Source organism: Hibiscus syriacus, unplaced genomic scaffold, assembly GCF_006381635.1.
Source record: "Hibiscus syriacus cultivar Baekdansim isolate YM2019G1 unplaced genomic scaffold, ASM638163v2 tig00110319_pilon, whole genome shotgun sequence".
NCBI classification, from domain to species: Eukaryota; Viridiplantae; Streptophyta; class Magnoliopsida; order Malvales; family Malvaceae; genus Hibiscus; species Hibiscus syriacus.
The window spans coordinates 1,006,000-1,023,759 of NW_024062678.1; the positions used below are offsets into that span (position 1 = coordinate 1,006,000).

At 32.6% G+C, this 17,760-nt stretch overlaps 3 protein-coding genes and 1 pseudogene across 4 annotated transcripts; all 4 read right to left on the reverse strand.

Annotated features, from left to right (window-relative positions):
* Positions 1–36: 36 nt before the first annotated feature.
* Positions 37–659, reverse strand: LOC120117172 (annotated as a pseudogene).
* A 1,652-nt stretch (positions 660–2,311) lies between these two features.
* On the reverse strand, positions 2,312–5,505 carry LOC120117298 (cleavage stimulating factor 64-like). 2 transcript variants are annotated; one of them, XM_039137587.1, is made up of 7 exons: positions 5,367–5,505; positions 5,164–5,241; positions 4,674–4,712; positions 4,011–4,589; positions 3,826–3,924; positions 3,162–3,344; positions 2,312–3,063 (listed from the first exon to the last, which is right to left on the reverse strand). In XM_039137587.1, exons 1-7 carry the CDS (start codon positions 5,457–5,459, stop codon positions 2,938–2,940), a joined length of 1,197 nt encoding a protein of 398 aa, XP_038993518.1. In that variant the 5' UTR covers positions 5,460–5,505; the 3' UTR covers positions 2,312–2,937. The 2 variants fall into 2 exon arrangements, with proteins under 2 accessions (XP_038993518.1, XP_038993520.1); XM_039137589.1 differs by having other exon boundaries at positions 2,930–3,085.
* A 2,433-nt stretch (positions 5,506–7,938) lies between these two features.
* On the reverse strand, positions 7,939–10,712 carry LOC120117173 (histone deacetylase 15-like). The gene is made up of 6 exons (XM_039137480.1): positions 10,610–10,712; positions 10,508–10,526; positions 10,209–10,419; positions 9,932–10,046; positions 8,505–8,581; positions 7,939–7,989 (listed from the first exon to the last, which is right to left on the reverse strand). Exons 1-6 carry the CDS (start codon positions 10,710–10,712, stop codon positions 7,939–7,941), a joined length of 576 nt encoding a protein of 191 aa, XP_038993411.1.
* A 3,542-nt stretch (positions 10,713–14,254) lies between these two features.
* LOC120117174 lies at positions 14,255–17,060 on the reverse strand. The gene is made up of 5 exons (XM_039137481.1): positions 16,963–17,060; positions 16,698–16,860; positions 16,528–16,625; positions 16,045–16,246; positions 14,255–14,440 (listed from the first exon to the last, which is right to left on the reverse strand). The coding sequence occupies exons 1-5, from the start codon at positions 17,020–17,022 to the stop codon at positions 14,340–14,342; spliced, it is 624 nt and encodes a 207-aa protein (XP_038993412.1). The 5' UTR covers positions 17,023–17,060; the 3' UTR covers positions 14,255–14,339.
* Positions 17,061–17,760: the final 700 nt, after the last annotated feature.

Genomic DNA, 17,760 nt, shown 5'->3' on the forward strand with positions numbered 1-17,760 from the left:
ATGGAATAAAAAATATATATTTAAAAAAAAGTAAAACTAATAATCACGAAACTCATTCATCCCCTCCAATCCTGAAGAAGAAGAAATAGAGCTTCTCATGTTCGGTGTAAAACAAAGAATCAGTGTAATTATAGAACGGCTGATGATGATTGACGCAAAGAAATCGGCGGAATTCGGCGTAAAAACCGGAATATTTGTTAAAAATGAAGCCGCCGGTGGATCAAACAACGGCGGAACGAAACAAGAATCACTTGCCCTTCACTTTTTCATCGGTTATAACCGACGACGAGTCATTATCATCGTTTGTTGATCCTCTGCTGTCTTCTTCATCGCTCCTCCGCCTTGGCTGATGAGGCGCCGCCGCATGGTTAGGGGCGCTCTGATGATGATGATCTTCTTCATTTCGTGACAGTCCGTGAGTTTCTGCACCAACGCCATGAAATCTTTAGGGTGTGTGTGGATGACTTTGGGAGAGTGTGTATATGATGACCGGGTGCCGTTGCTGTTGCGGCTTCACGGTACCGGTACGCCGAGAGACAGGCTGCCGAGTACGACGACGACTTCTTTATGAAATGGGGACTCCTGCTGACTTTCAACGGCCCATTGGTAGAATTATTGGTGGTGCTGTCTTTCTTTGCATGAAATTGTGTTTGGTTCATAATGCTTTTTCCTTTTAAAAAAAACAAAAATGATTTAGGTTTCGTTTTTATAAGATTTATTATGTTTCTTCTTTTTTAAATAATAAAAGAGAAATTGGTTTTATAGAAAATTTGTTGGATAATATATACTATATAAACACGTGTTTTGGATAAGCCCACACTTATATTTTGTTAACAAATAAGGTTATTGTTGCCTAGACTTGCGGTAAATCTCATTTTTGTCTCTGACTGTCTCCAATTCTAAATTAATGTGTTAATTCCATCATACGTCCCTAAACTAAAATTTCTATTTTAAATCTGTCCTGTAACTTTTTAATATTCTAATTTCATCCTCAATCCATGCCTCTCATTTTAAACTAGTCATTAAACTTTTGAATATTCTATTGACCCTCTTTCTAAATTGGTCCCAAAACTTTTGAATCTTCTAATTTCATCCCCAACTTCATTCAAGTATGCAATTATTTCAAACCTAAATTTTATTTTCTTTCAAACATATAGACCTAACAATTTTATACAAGGGATGCGATTATTACATACATAGAGTTTGGGATGAAATCGGAATGTTCAAAAAGTTTGGGAACCAATTAGAATGAACTCATAGTTTGGGAATGAAATTGAAATGTTCAAAAGTTTGAGGACTAATTTAAAATGATAGTTATAATTCAAGGATGAAAATCTTCTAATTTCATCCCCAACTTCATTCAAGTATGCAATTAGTTTCAAACCTAAATTTTATTTTCTTTCAAACATATAGACCTAACAATTTTATTAACAAGGGATGCGATTATTACATACATAGAGTTTGGGATGAAATCGGAATGTTCAAAAAGTTTGGGAACCAATTTAGAATGAACTCATAGTTTGGGAATGAAATTGAAATGTTCAAAAGTTTGAGGACTAATTTAAAATGATAGTTATAATTCAAGGATGAAATTGAAGCATTTAATTCTAAATTTTAGGTCAAAACCTATCTTCACATCACTATAAATAACATCATCTTCTTTGAGATTTTGAAGACGCCGTACGTATCAAAAAAGTCTTATTTTTCTAATAGGGTAAAGTCATTAATTGTGAAAAAATTAATTGAAGAGATTTCAGATAAACCCAAATTATGAGTTTTTTTTCTTTTTTACTTTTGTTTCGTCAGCCACATCATAGATGAGCGCAATTGACAATTTGTAAGGCGAAGAAACATATGTTTTTTTTTTTACGAATTAAATTTAAATTCACGAAATAATTGAAGAGTCACGAATAATTTATAATACTTACTTTTTTACTTTTTCTTTAAATTTTTTTTACCTCAATCAGGGGCAGATGCATTTGGCTCTAGGAGCCGATTGCATATAAATTATTAAATATAATTCAGGATATTAGGAAAACAAGAAAAAAAATAAAAGAATTTGCATACTTATTTTGTTGAAAAAAAGAGTATCAAAACTTTTGGACCTCAACTATATTTAGAAATTTAAAACCGCCGCTACCTCAACTGTTCGTTCTATTATCAACATGTAATACCCCAACATGCACTTACTTAACAATATTAGATTTGTCTCACTTTGCCATTTGAACGAAGGATCAACGAGATTGAATTTCACAATAAAAATGTTCAAACAATTGACATTATAGGGTAAATAAAGAAAGAAAAGTACACGTAAAAAATGATTCCTTGACGATTGACATAATATGGTGCCCTGAGGGTATTAACAAAAAGGATGGTGGCTCTCGTCACGATCAAAGGTGATCGTGCACCATTTTCATCATGTTGTTCTATGAAGGACTTAACTAGGTCTTTCCATGAGCTTAGTCAGGCACGACTCAATTATCGAGCTTTACGATGATGAAATAAGAATATACTAACCTCGACTATAATGGATCACAATCTATGTGTTTTGACATGCTATATCCATTCTAGTCTCTAGACATTCAATGGATTCCTTGTTTCCTGTCTTAGTATAAGCAGAGCATATATTCAACACACGAATCATCATATCTAATATTTGAAACCAAATAAGACGCTTGGCTAATCTACAAAATGAGGCACTTCCCCATTTCTCAACTTTAGTATCAGTACTTCCTCACCTGCTTTTAGGCCAAACAAACACCGGGATAGAGAAGCCAAAAAGTAAACGATAAAAGCATCTGCAAGTCACAACACTTCTTACCACATAAGGCTCAACTTTAAAAAGCTTTGTATTGGCCTTCAAATAAATTGGCAAGCTCGCAAAGGAGCCTTGAGATGAAATTAATTCCTATAACCCTCCGCAGCTATTAAACCTTCTCATTGGCGAAGAATCTGCTGGAGCTGAAGTACTTGATTTCTTTGCTCTGGAGGCAAGAGATTAATCTGCTCTGGAGTGAGGCTCATTACCTGCTGAAGTAGTGCCTTCTCCATCTCAGGAGTCAACTAAAATGAGCAAACAGAAAAACTAACCAGTAAATAGATCAGCTCAGCTATTGATAATTAATCTTCGATTCTATGAAACCCAAAGTTTGGATAATCACCGATGCAGTACGAGGGGCCTGGTTTCCAGGACCCATCTGATTGGGAACCAAAGACGAGGGTCCTTGAAGCTGTGGTAGTGTTGAATTATCTGGTTGGCTTGACATCCAAGAAGATCCTCTATTGGCCTGCATTGAACCTCGAACTTGATTGCCAAAGTCGGATCCTAAATGTAAGCTTCCTGCCTGAAAGAATAAAGAAAATTTGTCAATTAAGCAATAGACATTTCAGACAAGGTACTGTTCCATGAGACATGGAATTTATTTCCACTAAATATAGAAAATCAAGCTCAAGGAATCTTAAAACTGCATTTGTCAATTAGTACTTTTTCATTTACTCTTTTTTCCCTTAAAATTAAAATAAATAAAGTTGAATACTAAAAATATATATCATATTTATTAACAATAAACTTTAAAATATAACACAAAGCATAAACTAGTCAACCAATCACCTAGAAGAAGTGGGATCCATATTGACAGATTGCATTGTGCCACATAAAAGGTAATTGGATATACTTTAAATACAAGATAGAACACGGAGCGTGCAGGCTCGTCATCTTAGATAAGCAAAAACAAAAAACTTGAGCTTACTTTTATAATCAGCCACAAATAATGGTTCACTAATTGCTAAAAATAATACATATAAAAAACTAGATTATCCACATACTTGATTTTGATACATTGATTGAGGTGGCAACTGATTTGAGTGTGGTGTCTGTCCTTGTGGAAAAGAGGAACCAAGGCCAGGTGGCGGTTTATTACCAGACTGGACAATAAAACAGTAAAAAGAATTAGTGTGACATTACAAGGGAGCATCCAAGACCGACTTCCAAAATGTAACTTCCGACTTACATGGAACATCGGCTGTGAATGATGCTGGGGAACACCAGGGTGCTGGAAACTGACATTAGGACCCATTTGGGGAGTATACTGATGATGTAAAGTTGGCACAGAGGAGGGTCTTGCCTGTTGTGCCATAGGTGGCTGCAGAGGCATATGAGAAATTCCAGTTGTCTGCAATGACTGTTGCAACTGGCCGGATGCCATTGGCATATGTGTTTGTTGATGATGTTGGGGCTGTGAAGATGGATGAAGAGGAAGTGAAGGTACATTTGGCAGTTGGGATGATTGAGGAAGGGGCACTGGAGGATTCAGATGTCCCTTCATCTGCCGAGGTGTCTGAAGGGAATGTTGTGTCATGGGTTGAGACGGAAAGGTTGCTGCAGGTACAGAAGCAGCTGAGATTTGTGTGCCAGCTTGGTTTTGATGTTGTTCCCTTAAAGGAGGTTGGGTCTGGGATGGAGCAGTTTGGTCCTGCAACCCAAGTTGACCTTGAAATGATTTTGCTGGTTGGATGTTTGGCATTGGAGGCTGTTGTGATGATTGCTGAGACTGAGATTGTTGTGATACAGGTGGCTGAATGGTAGGAATCTGAACACAAAAAAAATGGATTCATAAACAGGTACAGTTCCCAACATAAAATTTCAAGAAGATTTTGCAGAGATCAAAGCATACCACTTGAGGGGGCCTAACCATTCCAAGCATAATCTGAGCCTGAAGCAATAAATAAATAAACAAATAAAAGAAACCTGTTTAGACATGGAAGCTCCCCTAAAGATTTTCAACAAAACACCGTAGTCTAAACATATGCAATACACAGCAAAATTCGGTCGATTAACTATCAAGCCCTACAACATAACAATTTCCATAATTCTTATTCTGAGTTTGAACTAGAACTACAGGCATATAAATAAAAAAAAGGGCAAAAAAAGTTCATAACTCTAGCATACAAGGGATATCAAGAGAGTTTTAAAGGTAAAGGATCGTGCAATTCTCATAGTAATAGCAATAAAAATAATCATTCGAACCAACAAATCACAGCAACGTATAATAATTACTATGGAAATAAAAAATAAACCTTTAAAAGAATCAAGAATAGATTGGAAAGGGAAACGATGGGAGTTTTATTAAATTTGAAAAAGGAAATATATAAGACAAGGAAAACCTGGAAAAGGGCTTTAGTCAAGAGAGGGTTTTGAATAAGGATCTCTTTTGCTTGTTGCTGGTTTTGTTCTATAAGTGTCTGCATACACCCAAGAAACAATCAACAGAAAATACATATCTAAATTACAAATTATATTTCACGGCGAACGAACCGGCGTTTAGAAGAAAGGAAAAAGGAAAGGGAAAAATTGGAAGAGAAAGCACCTTCATCTGAGACATGATATCATAAAGTTGATTCTTCGACATTCCGGCTATGTTGGCTGGCAAGCCCTCACCGCCGATTTGCTTCCCCGCCATGATCTCCGTCGACTTTCCGTCTAGAGCCACACAGAGAGAGCGTAAGAGATTGACGTTTTAAGGCTTCTGCATGGGGTTTTATAGCATAGTGGTTTTGAAAGGCCGGCCCACAATAGAATTTGGGATCCAACCCCATTGCTCTACAAATCATCCAAAACTCAAACCCAATTATTGTTTCACTAATTTGTGCAAAAGAAAAATGGTTTGATTTCCAATTGTTTTCTTTTGACATTAGGATGTCATTAGTCTTATTCATACATCACAGTACACAATATTTTATGTTTAGAATATATGAAATTTTATAAAATTATATTAAAATTAAAAAACATATATAAAGTTTCAAAAATATAGATGGTATAAAATTAAATCGTCAGTAAAAATAATACATAAATTATATAAGAATTTAAAATATCTAGAGTATGACCCTCTTTCAACACCCATCGATTTATTTTTTATTATAATGATTAAAAGTGTTTGAATTTAAAGATGTTAATAATATATTTGAATATGTTTGAAATCGATCAACAATAAGTTGTTTTAATTATATTATTAATTAATTTTTTGAGATTGAATCTAATTAAAATTGTTGACCATATTCATGTATGTAATGGGGTGAGGGAGAGATAAGATAGTAGACTGGCTCTAACGTCAGGTTGAGAGCAGCTTCCGTGGAAAACTTTCAGCAGTCAGAATTATAAATTGATTCTAACTAATAAATTTATCTTATTATTCTTATTGAAAAGAGAAAATAACCTCAGTGACCGGAAATGCCTTATAATATACGATTTTGATCAACTTTTTTTTGATTTACCAAAATGACCAACAAAATCGCAATGCGATCTCTAAATCGCAACGCGATCTCCAGTATCGCAAATCAGTTTCCAGATTCGCAACGCGATTTTGACTATCGCAATGCGAATATGTAAATCGCAACGCGATAATACAAAATCGCAATGCGATAATACAAAATCGCAATGCAATTTTCCAAATTTACGTTAATCCAAATTCGTTGCGATTTTGAAAAATCGCAACGACTGGTGGTATTGCATTTGTTTCTTAAAAATTTTCTCTAAAAAGATAATATCCGCGCGGACGTGTAGAAGACACGTATAACCACGACCCGAGACGGGACGGTGGCGACAACAGTGCGCGAGAGTCTCCCTTGTTCTCTTCCACTCAACAAGGAAGTGGGAAATCCAAGCCTTAAATACCCATTCCCAATAGTGTTTACAATACTATGTGAGATTGAGCATTGTAAACACTTAAAAAAAATTTACACTATCACAACACATTCTTTATTGTTTCAAACTAAGATCTTACAAATGGCTTGGGAATCTTTTACACTATCGCAACACATTCTTTATTGTTTCAAACTCCACGTGAATTTGAAATAGTTAAAATGTAAACTTATTTTGGATTTTTCACTATCGCAACACTTTTTCACTATCGCAACAATACGTTTTTCAAACTTTCACAACACATTTTTCAAAATCGCGTTGCGAATTTGAAAACTGAGTTGAAAAATTAGAGTTCGCGTTGCGATTTTGTTGGTCATTTTGACAAATCCAAAAAAAGTTGGTTAAAATCGTATATTATAAGGCATTTTCGATCACTGAGATTATTTTCTCTATTGAAAATGAACCATTGAAATTAAAACTTATTAAATTAATATGACTAAAAGAATTAAAAAAAAATTGATTAATGTAATCATTAATCAAATTAAAGAAATTTTAATCGGTTCAATTAATAATTTTAAAAAATAATTTAATTAACGATTTAAGAAAAAAATTAATTCAATGCAATCTATGAGTAAATTAACCGTTTCAACACCCTTACGAGGGAACCACATTCCTTAGTAGTAATTTTATGTTGATTATTTTATAATAAATAATGAAAAAAGAGTTAATTACATCATATGTCCCCAAGTAATAATTCTCATTTTAAATTGGTCCTTAACCTTTTGAATATTCCAATTTCATCCTCAAATTATGACTCTCATTCTAAATTAATCCTTAAACTTTTGAACATTTTAATTTCATCCTTAATATATGACCATATTTCTAAATGAATCCCCAAACTTTTTAATATTCCAATTCCATGCCCAAATTCATCCAAATATGAAATTAGTTTCAATCATAATTTAACCTAAATTTTGTTTTTTTTCAAACATATAATAATATAACTTGACCAAACAATTTTATTAACAAGAGACATTATTAGTATATGCATATAGTTTGGGATGGAATTAGAATGTTTAAAAAGTTTGGGGGACTAATTTAAAATAAAGGTTATAATTTGGGGATGAAATTGAAGTGTTCAAAAGTTTGAGAACTAATTTAAAATGATAATCATAGTTTAGGGATAAAATTGGAATATTAAAAAGTTTAAGGACCAATTTAAAATGAATGTTATACTTTGAGGACATGTGATGTAATTTACTCATGAAAAAATTGAAATCACAATTAAAGCGAATAACAACCTATGAGATAATTGTTACCATGCTTGATGAAGGATAGCAGTACAATAGATCCTGAAACCCAAGGGAGAAAAAAGGGAAGAAAATAAAGAGAAAGGTTGCAAGCATACCCAGATTGACAACATAAAATTAAAATTATTTAAAAAAATAAAACTCCATTCCATTTAGGAGAGAAAAATTGCAAGCTAACCAAGATAGATTACATATAAATTAAAAAACTTCCACAACATATATATATATATGGGATAAGTTTCTATTACACAATGTAAAACAATTTTAGTTTTACACAAATTTAGGATCAATTGATGAGTGAAAATAGATGGCTGAGAAGATATTCACAAGAAGAAGAAAAAACAAGGAGTCAATCTCAGCCATCTATTTTCACTCATCCAATGATCCCAAATCTGTGTAAAACTAAAGAGTTATACATTGTGTAAGTAGATCATAACCCTATATATATAATATTCAATTTCTAAACATTGATATTGGTTTGGAAGGGTGTATAACTGCCATAAGAACCTAATGTAAGTGGAGAATTTTAGCAAGGCAATAGAATAGAAGTGGCATACCTCTGAGTGCAGTAACATTTTCTCATCAAAACCAACTGCTGTAAGACAGTTTGAAGTTGAAGCCTCTAACTGCAGATCTGCATCAACAAGCACAAACAAATTAAGGTCACAATACTCATATGCATAATAACAGCCCTCTCAACCCTACTGAGGAAACATTACAAATTTCAGATGGTAAAGGAATGGAATAATTAGAAAGAAATGCAATCTATAAATCTCAAAATATGACCAAAACGAGGATATATTGAGCTGGGAATCTCATAGATATTAAAAACTTACCATTTCATCAGATCTCAAATAGAAAACAATCATAAAGAATACTCCACCTGCTTTAAATTTCAGGAGTTTCTGAGGTTGGGATAATATCACAGAGTTTTCACTTAAAAAACACAAATTGTAATAGGACTTACTGCTTTCTTGCGAAGATACTTAATATGATTCCAATTCAGAAAGATCTCTCTAAGGCTAGGGTCTCCCTAGACATTGGTTCCACCCAAAGAAATTTTTTGAAGAGACTTATAGGTTCTTGCTAGGGCAGCCTAGTTGAAAAGGCAAATGCAGTCCGCGAATCAGTTGAAAAACAGAACAGTAAATTCTACAATAAAGAAACTTAGTGTAGCTCAGAACATTTTACCAGTTAGAAGATAACAAGCCGGTGAAAGGAAATACTGAAACAATAATAAATAAGCAAATAGGAAGTAAAAAAGAATCCTATCATCACTCTGTGACCATCTCATCCTGCTTTTGTCCTTGATAACCTTGCTTTTGACCATCAACATTATTGCTTTATTTGTATACTATAAACTTTATATCAGCATAGAAAGTAACTTAATAATTTCATTAACCAGCATCATACGGAAGGCAGCAATAAAGGAACCAGCACTAATACGGTGGTAATATAAACCATGTTCAATGACAAAGCAGTTTTGATCGAGTAATGACTAGTAGCAAGCCATAATAGCCTCGTAAAGCATTGACTACTTCTATGAATCTTATAGGGCACTTTGGAAAAATAAAATTAAGTTAGCCAGTAACACATACAAATAAAAAAAGTTTATCAGATAGGATAGGTCTTTGTTATTATAGCAAATCCTCTAAAAGTTCAATTTTGTAGCATATGGCTACAACTAAATGGACATTATGCATCTCAATGCACCATGTAAAACCATTGCAAAGTATGAAGCAAACAAACACCAAAATAACACTAGATTCAAGAAATCAACACTAAAAGCATTCGGTTGGGAATTGTTTATCAATTTCAGAATTGAAATATTGTTACTGGTTGAACTTTGATAAAAGAATATCAAAATGCAGGAAAAGAAAGCATAGCCAGGTTAGGCATTTCAATGATCATTTGACCAGAAGAAAACAAATGGCAGCATAGAGAAATAATTGAATAAACCTAGCAGAAAGTCACATGCAGTTACCTTTGTCTATTTGACTGGGTTCTGATTCAACCTGAATAAGGTCTACTTCCGGTGAACAAGGAGATGCATAAAACCCATGCCTTAGAATACCAGATGCATTATGTTCCCCGCAAATCTACATAGCTGAAATTGCTAAATCATCTAGAGCCAGAAAAGTTTCCGTAGTAATAGTAAAGTAGATTCTAAAATCATCTCAAAGGTCACGAAAACATAGCAAACCAAAAACAGGTGTGGGGAATGACAATAATATGAAGAAAGAAAAATTAAATAAGCATACATCATAATGGACAACATCATCAAGGTTGACCATCGTGCAGTTGGTACAAAACCACTGCATAAACTCTATGCACTTTTGAACAGGCTCCCAGTCACTGTCATCCTCGTTGTAATCATCAAAAGCATCTCGATCGTTGTACATATCTTGAATCTTCAATTCTTTCGGCAGCCTTGCTTTTTTCGCAGACAAACCAAAATAGCAAATGCAACAACTTAGAAATTAATCATTTTTTTTGAACCAGCATTCCATAACAACTATATTCCTTAAAATTATAGGAGTTCGTTATATGCTCTGCTTACAGAGACTCCATCAGGTCGTCTGTCATCATTTATATTTGCAAAAAATATCTCTTCCAGATGTTCCTATATCCCCTGTGTCAACAGATACGTCACAGTAACAACCTGTGATGTTCTCATCGGATACCAAATGTTTTCTTTTAAGAGCTTGATTGTTCTTAGCCTCTCCATTCATCACACAACTCGCTTGAACTGCTTCAGAAGCCATTTTGTTTTAACAGTTCCGGTGGAGATTTTCACCCATCATTCATTTATTTGAACCTGGAATATCTGCCAGCATTAGGAGAACAAAAAATTACGAACTGAGCAAATCAGACATCAAAAGACTGCAGAACTATGAAATCTGAAAACGAAGTAAATATTGGGATTGTTTACCATCTTTTAAAACATTTGGAGAAAAATAAATAAAGACATTACTTTTCAATGGTATCATTCGGATAGAAAGCAATAATTAAGTAAAAAAAAATCACAGATAACTAAAACTAACAATAAATAACAGCTGCATAAAACATCAAATCTACAAACACCCGCCAAAATATGACCAAACTGAAACTAACCAGACTTAAAAGAAGGACCCAGAAAAATTATAAAAGCCCACAATTAAAACAGAAAATTACACACAAGCGCGCGCGCGCGTACGGACACGGACACACCAAAAACTTTGTTTTTCAAAAAGGAATGACAGAGTTAAAGCCAAGAAAAAAAATGTTCGAAGTCAAAATTGAATTATCACTCTGCAGTAGAACATAGAAATCGAGACTACATAGCAATAATATAACAATAATTCAGCTATACATATCCATTAAAATACCGAAATTTCAAAATGCGAAACAGACAAAACTATACAGAATTTGTATTTTTTAGAAAATATATACTAAAAAAATAAAAACCCACATAGTAATTCATAAGCATACTTAAAAATAAGTAATAAATGAACGATTTTTTTTGAATTCCGAGGCTATTGGAAGCTAGAAGTATTCATTAGAGTCCTTGGTGATTTATTGGATTCAAGTTACTGCTCCCGTTTCTTGTAGTGTTTCTAATTGCACCCTCACTTGTTTTAATGATTTTCCAATTTGGTCCTCGGTATTCACTCATCCTTCGAATATCAAATAGATTTGAGATAAGATAGTGGATTTTTAAGAGTAAACTATACTTTTGTTTTCGGTTTGTCTTAATTTTATCGGTTTTAAAAGATTTGCTTTTATGTATAATACTAAACTTTAGGTGTTGATACTGTTGAGATACTAGTGATACTTAATTCTGATTTCAATGACAAAATGGTATATTAAAATTCAAAATTGACTTATAAAATTGATACTTTTACAATTAGTATAGATACTTTACATTGATTTCGTATCGATATCACATATATGGTACCAACACTAAATACATCCATGGATCAAATTCAACCTTAAAATCTTAAAATATGTTTTCATCCTTTCCTACATTTCATAATTCAACACGTATCACCTAGCTACACTACGAATACTTATCGATTAAAAGATATAAACCCTATCATCTAATTGTATCATGACACATGTATGATCTCATGTCAAACTCACCTTGTTAGTCATGAATTAATACATGATCACATTCTTACTACTTTGACATCATAATAAGCAAACAAACTATGAGTTACCAACTTAATGTTATACAAACATAGGTATAAGTGCATCCATATATATATATATATATATATATATAGCTAAGAGTTTAGTAAAAAAGATAATTACACTGACAAAAGTCTAATGATGACTTACGATCCAATTATAGGTTCGATATTGTCCACAATACATCTCAGACAATAATATATCATTGAATTCAATGAAGTCACAATACACACAATACTTAACATATTGATTATAAAAGCTTATTGCAACTTCTTTTAACAATGATTTGTCATCTGTTTTCTCTGAATAAGCTGATAGAAAATATATTCACTAATAAATTTAGCATCCAAATTCATATTATCATAAAACTCAAATTTGACATAAATCGCTAATGGGATCAAATTTTAGGGTTTACTTACACTTGGTGAATGATAAATTAACATTGTTCAATAGGAAATTCCACAAGCTTTCAGTGGTGTAATTTAGAGTTTTGAGTTCTTAAAACACTTGAATCTTTAAATTCAAGTTTAGGATTTTAAATCAACTTTCTTCAAATTAAGAATGAAAAACACTATTAACATCGAGAGCTTATCAAATATGTAATTAATTTGAAGTTTGGATGATTAGAATGACTTAATCCCTAAAATGAATATTTAAGAGTTCAAACCTTTTCTTTTATCAATGGTGATTTTGGTTTGGAGAAGATGAAAGGATATGGCTGCTTTGCTTATTTAATCCCACGTGTATATGGAGAAAAACCCACCTTAATGGGTTTGTAAATTTAGTCCAAATTCCAGAAATAAGAAATTTGGACTAAATAATAAGAATACAAAACTTAGTAGCTTATTCACTAAAAAGAATGGTAAAATCGTGAAGCTAATTCATCTTTGCTAGCCTTTTCACACAATCATTGCAAGAAATAATTAACCCTTGCCCATTATCTTTTTCCTTGTTTTCACTTGAACACTTATGTTTCCATTTTACATTTTAGACATAAAAGTATTCACTTAGTACATTTTAGTCCTTAAACAGCTTTCAAGACAAATCACATTTTAATACTATTTATTCAATGAAATCAATCACATTTCTAGAATACTAAAATACTGGAATAATAATTGGAAAAGAATTTTTCAATCATCGGACATCGAAAAATTCTAAACTGATTTCAAGGCGTTACAAATTTAATCTCATTTTAAAACAAGAGTATTGAAACTATCATTCATGTATTGATACTAATAAAAAGATATTATACTATTTTTAGCTTTGAAGTTTCAAAAATTCAATTTTTAATATAAAATATTGATGCTTCTGGTCCAAGTATCGATGCTCAAATCTGGTATCGAAACCAAAAACGAACACTGAATTTTTCTTTTTTGACAAATTGCACATGAAAATATGATACTCTTACTGCAAGTATCAATACTCTACAACAAAAATACAAAAATTAGTAGTTTTAGTCACATTAACATGCTTCTAAATGGGTCTAAATAGCACCAAAACCTTATGCAACCAATATGACCATGTTTTATACATAAATCATGACATGTAGACATATTCATCACATTGAATACAACATTCAAATTGATTTTAGCATGCAAAGTTCTTTCTGTGCATTTTATGTACTATGAACATACCATATAGGCCTATTAAGCAAAACTACTTCACAACCTTTCCTATCTGACCAAAAATGCATTCTAACTATTATAAACAAATTTCATATATCATGAGTGGAACATATGCAAGTTTCCAATTCCATAGCATCCAAGAATCATATTCTGACATAGAGAGTAATTTTCAACATAATTTATGCAAACTAGTACTATGTTCATGCAATATTAATGACAACTCTTGCCTGCATATACCAAATGGTCATTTTTCATTTCTATAAAGTTTCATGTAACATATGCAACCCAATATACAATTTCATACATTCAAAAACCAACACATGCTAAATTGGTTAGCATAACATGTCATGTATCAAGTTTGATCCCACACACAATGCATCATAACAAGTTCATATATACTTGTACATATTCAAACCTCACAGAATCAAAATAATCTCATCAAATACAACTCAAAAGGATAACCTTGAGCTATTTATCCTAGCTATACCGGAAATTGAAAACAACGGGGCCAATAGGGGAATGCAATACTGAAATCTAAAAAAGATCTCATAGCTCTATATATACTCAATGAACTTACAGAGTTACAGTATACAATAATCATTCAGCAACCGTTGAAAGAATTGTTCGTTCTAAATCTTCAATATCCCTCATTAATTTCTGATTCTCTTGATTCCCATTCTGTATCTCAACATGTAAAACTGCATGGAACAAAAAAACATGACAGGTCATATGTCGTATAAGAAATCTTGCAGAATTTCGGCAACCTTCTTAGAGTGAATGACTGTTTGTCAAATCTCAATAAATTTATACACTAGCATGCATCTTTCACAAGGAGCATTTCTTTTGATTGATATCCAAGCATTTCATAAACATCCTAGGAACATTGCATTATATATCTTGCTCCAAATTTACAGTAAATATCTTCCCTCTCGCTGCAAAGAAGATTTTGAAATGATGAAAATGTTTCATACAACATTATCCTAGTTTCCCCCACTTTCCCGATCCTTGTTATTTGTTCTCAACCTCAATCAAGAATACATTCATGTTCCATTCTGCTGTTTATGTTATTTATATCCAAACTTTAAGCATCATTGACATATGCGAGGAGCACAAATAATGTCCGGATCTCACTGTTTGCAGATAAATAGCAGAAAAATACTCTGATAAATACTTTTGTGATAATTGTTAGCTATATATAGATGTTATCCTTATCGTAATCTATACTTACCCTTTGTTTTACACTAATTCATTGTATCTCTCTATGTGGTTAAGTCATAACCACTATAACTAACAGTACCATTTGTTATTCTTCAACCATTCACTTCTTTCTTATTATTTAATGCTTTGGACCCGTCATGATGGGCATATTGGAAAGTAATGGAAGGGATAAACCCTTGGGAAATGGAAGATAAAGGAATGAGAAACGTAGAAATAACCAGCCAACAGAATTTAGGTGTAAATAAATGTATGTAGGACCAGTGTACTAGTCCATAAAACAAAATCAAGCAGAAATTTATCTTTTAAGACATCCTTCACCGAGTAAATCCCTTGTCGATTAATATACAATCTAGCATTCATCTGGTTCTTCAATCTAGATATGTTCTTAACAACAACTAGGAACCAGCAACATCAGAGGGGTTAAACTGAACATAGATAGTCCCTCCTCAGTCCTCAGGCAACCCAAAGCTGGATTTAATAAATGGTATGGTCTTGGTTGGGGATAATGACATCTACAGTTCAAAAAGTAAAATGGATATTGACAAATTAAGCAGACACTGAACACAGGTGATAGAAGATTACTGGTATCCTATAAAAATGGTATTTAGGTGTGACAAAACTAAAGCCTCTCCTAAGTTCTAACCTGCTGCTTCAGGGAAGTCAATAAAGCAGATGATACTTCTGTCAACAACGGAGTCTATTTGTTAATTTTGTATCTATCTGTAATGTTCCCAGTTTCTTATCTGAACTCTATATATTGAGGATACTATGGGAATTCTTTTCTCAAATATAAAAGTTGTATATTTCCACTATTTATTAATTTAATAGGTTCCCTGATCCAAAAAAAAAGGGGAGAAATGTATTATCAATGTGATGGCAGTGGTGCTGTGGTATAAACACTGGCCAGTAAATAAAAGTGACCAGTAACAATAAACATCAGGAATCAGAAAGATGAAAGGAAGACCATGTAGTCCAAACAACGGAGAGAAGGGAAAATCATGCACCTTATTCTAAGTTCTAATTATGTATGAAGCTAATTCTACATAGACTGCTAATCCTTAAAAACTGGGATATAGGGTATTACCAGCATTTGAAGTATAAAGGTCCTCAAGAACTTCTTCCACAAACGCGGACATTGAATTTCTAAAAGCATTATTTTTCTTATCCAAGAGATGAATTTCATTCTCAAGACGCTCTTTCTCTGACAGCAAACTCACCATCTCATCGTTTTCCCCATTTTCAATATCCCTTTGAAATTCTAAGCACACAGTTTGGTAAATCCTTCTCTGTAAAACGAATAGTAAGAAATTCATTATCTATATAAATTATTACAATTAGCCCATCGAATTTTACATAGATATTTAATACCTTAATCACAATTATATCATGTATATGACTCTATGAATTATGATATAAATACACCGATTGCCAAGTTTATGAATATATCGAAATATATCCTACATTTATTCTAGTTGCAAACTGGAAAATAATGTTAAAAAAGCTGCTGAAGATGATATATTATGTCATACATTTATTCAGATCAATAACAAAGAAGATAACCCAGTACATACCGTTTCCTTTCAATCCTCTTTAACATCTCATCTCGTTTCGTTGTTAGACAACTCAACTCATCCTCCAAAAATTTAAGCGAATTCCTTGAATCGGCTATAACCCAAAGAACCATATTTCAACCGAAGAAATCAATGACAAAAAAAAAAAAAAGAGTAGAAGAAATACCGGAGACGGAGAGCAAGCCATCGATTTCGAAGTGAGAAATGTAAAGCGATTTGGTAAGCTGAGACTCTCTGGTAGTAAGAGCAGCTTCGAATTCCGTACACTTGACCATCTCTGATTCTATCTCCCGCGTTACTTGAATATTGGATTCGATTTCTTCATTCACCTAACGAATAATAATTAGCTAAATTAAAGAAAATTGTTGGATTCTTCATTAGAAATTCCAGTAAATTCGGGAGGGGGCGAAGAAATAAGAAAGAAAGAGTACCTGATCGAGCATTTGCTTGAGGCATGAAATTTGGTATAGAATTGCTCCAGAATCCTCCATCTTGATTTTTCTTAATCCAAACTCCAAATTGTTGATTTGAGCTGGGGCAAGGAAAGAGTTACTTGAGAGTAAGGTGAGCAAAACTCTACTCGATTAAAAAAATCGACATTTTTCAACTCGATTCAAAAAATTAATAAATTTCACTCAATTCTACGCGATCGCTCACTCTACCTGAGCGCGCGCGCCAAGAGCTAAAGAAAAAACTACAAAACTGATTTTAAATGTTGATTTGATATTATATTGGGTAAAGTACATTCGTGGTCACTAAACTATAATTCAAATGATTATTTTAACAATTGAACTTTTTAAAGTCATAAAATAATTGTTAATTTGTCGACATATTATGAAATAATTACTACGACGTTATAAAATGATTATTAATTTTATCATATTATTACAAAAAAATTATTAAATTCCATCAAATTATAAAATGGTCCTTAAAATTATTTAACTTTATTATTATAATAATATCATTGTTATAATTTTATAACCGTTCAAAAATTTTAATGAATATTAACTTTTGAAAATTTAATGAATATTAACATAATTTAATATACTTTATATTATATGTTTATATTCAGATAAACCTAAAACAATAACTTATCAAAAACATAAATTTTGAAGAAGAAGAAATGGTGCTTATGTTGGTTGGACGAAACACGAAACACTTAAATGCGTGCAGCGTCTAAGTTAGGTAAGCCAAAAGAACATGTTTCGTAGAGGAAAGACTCTGAAAGG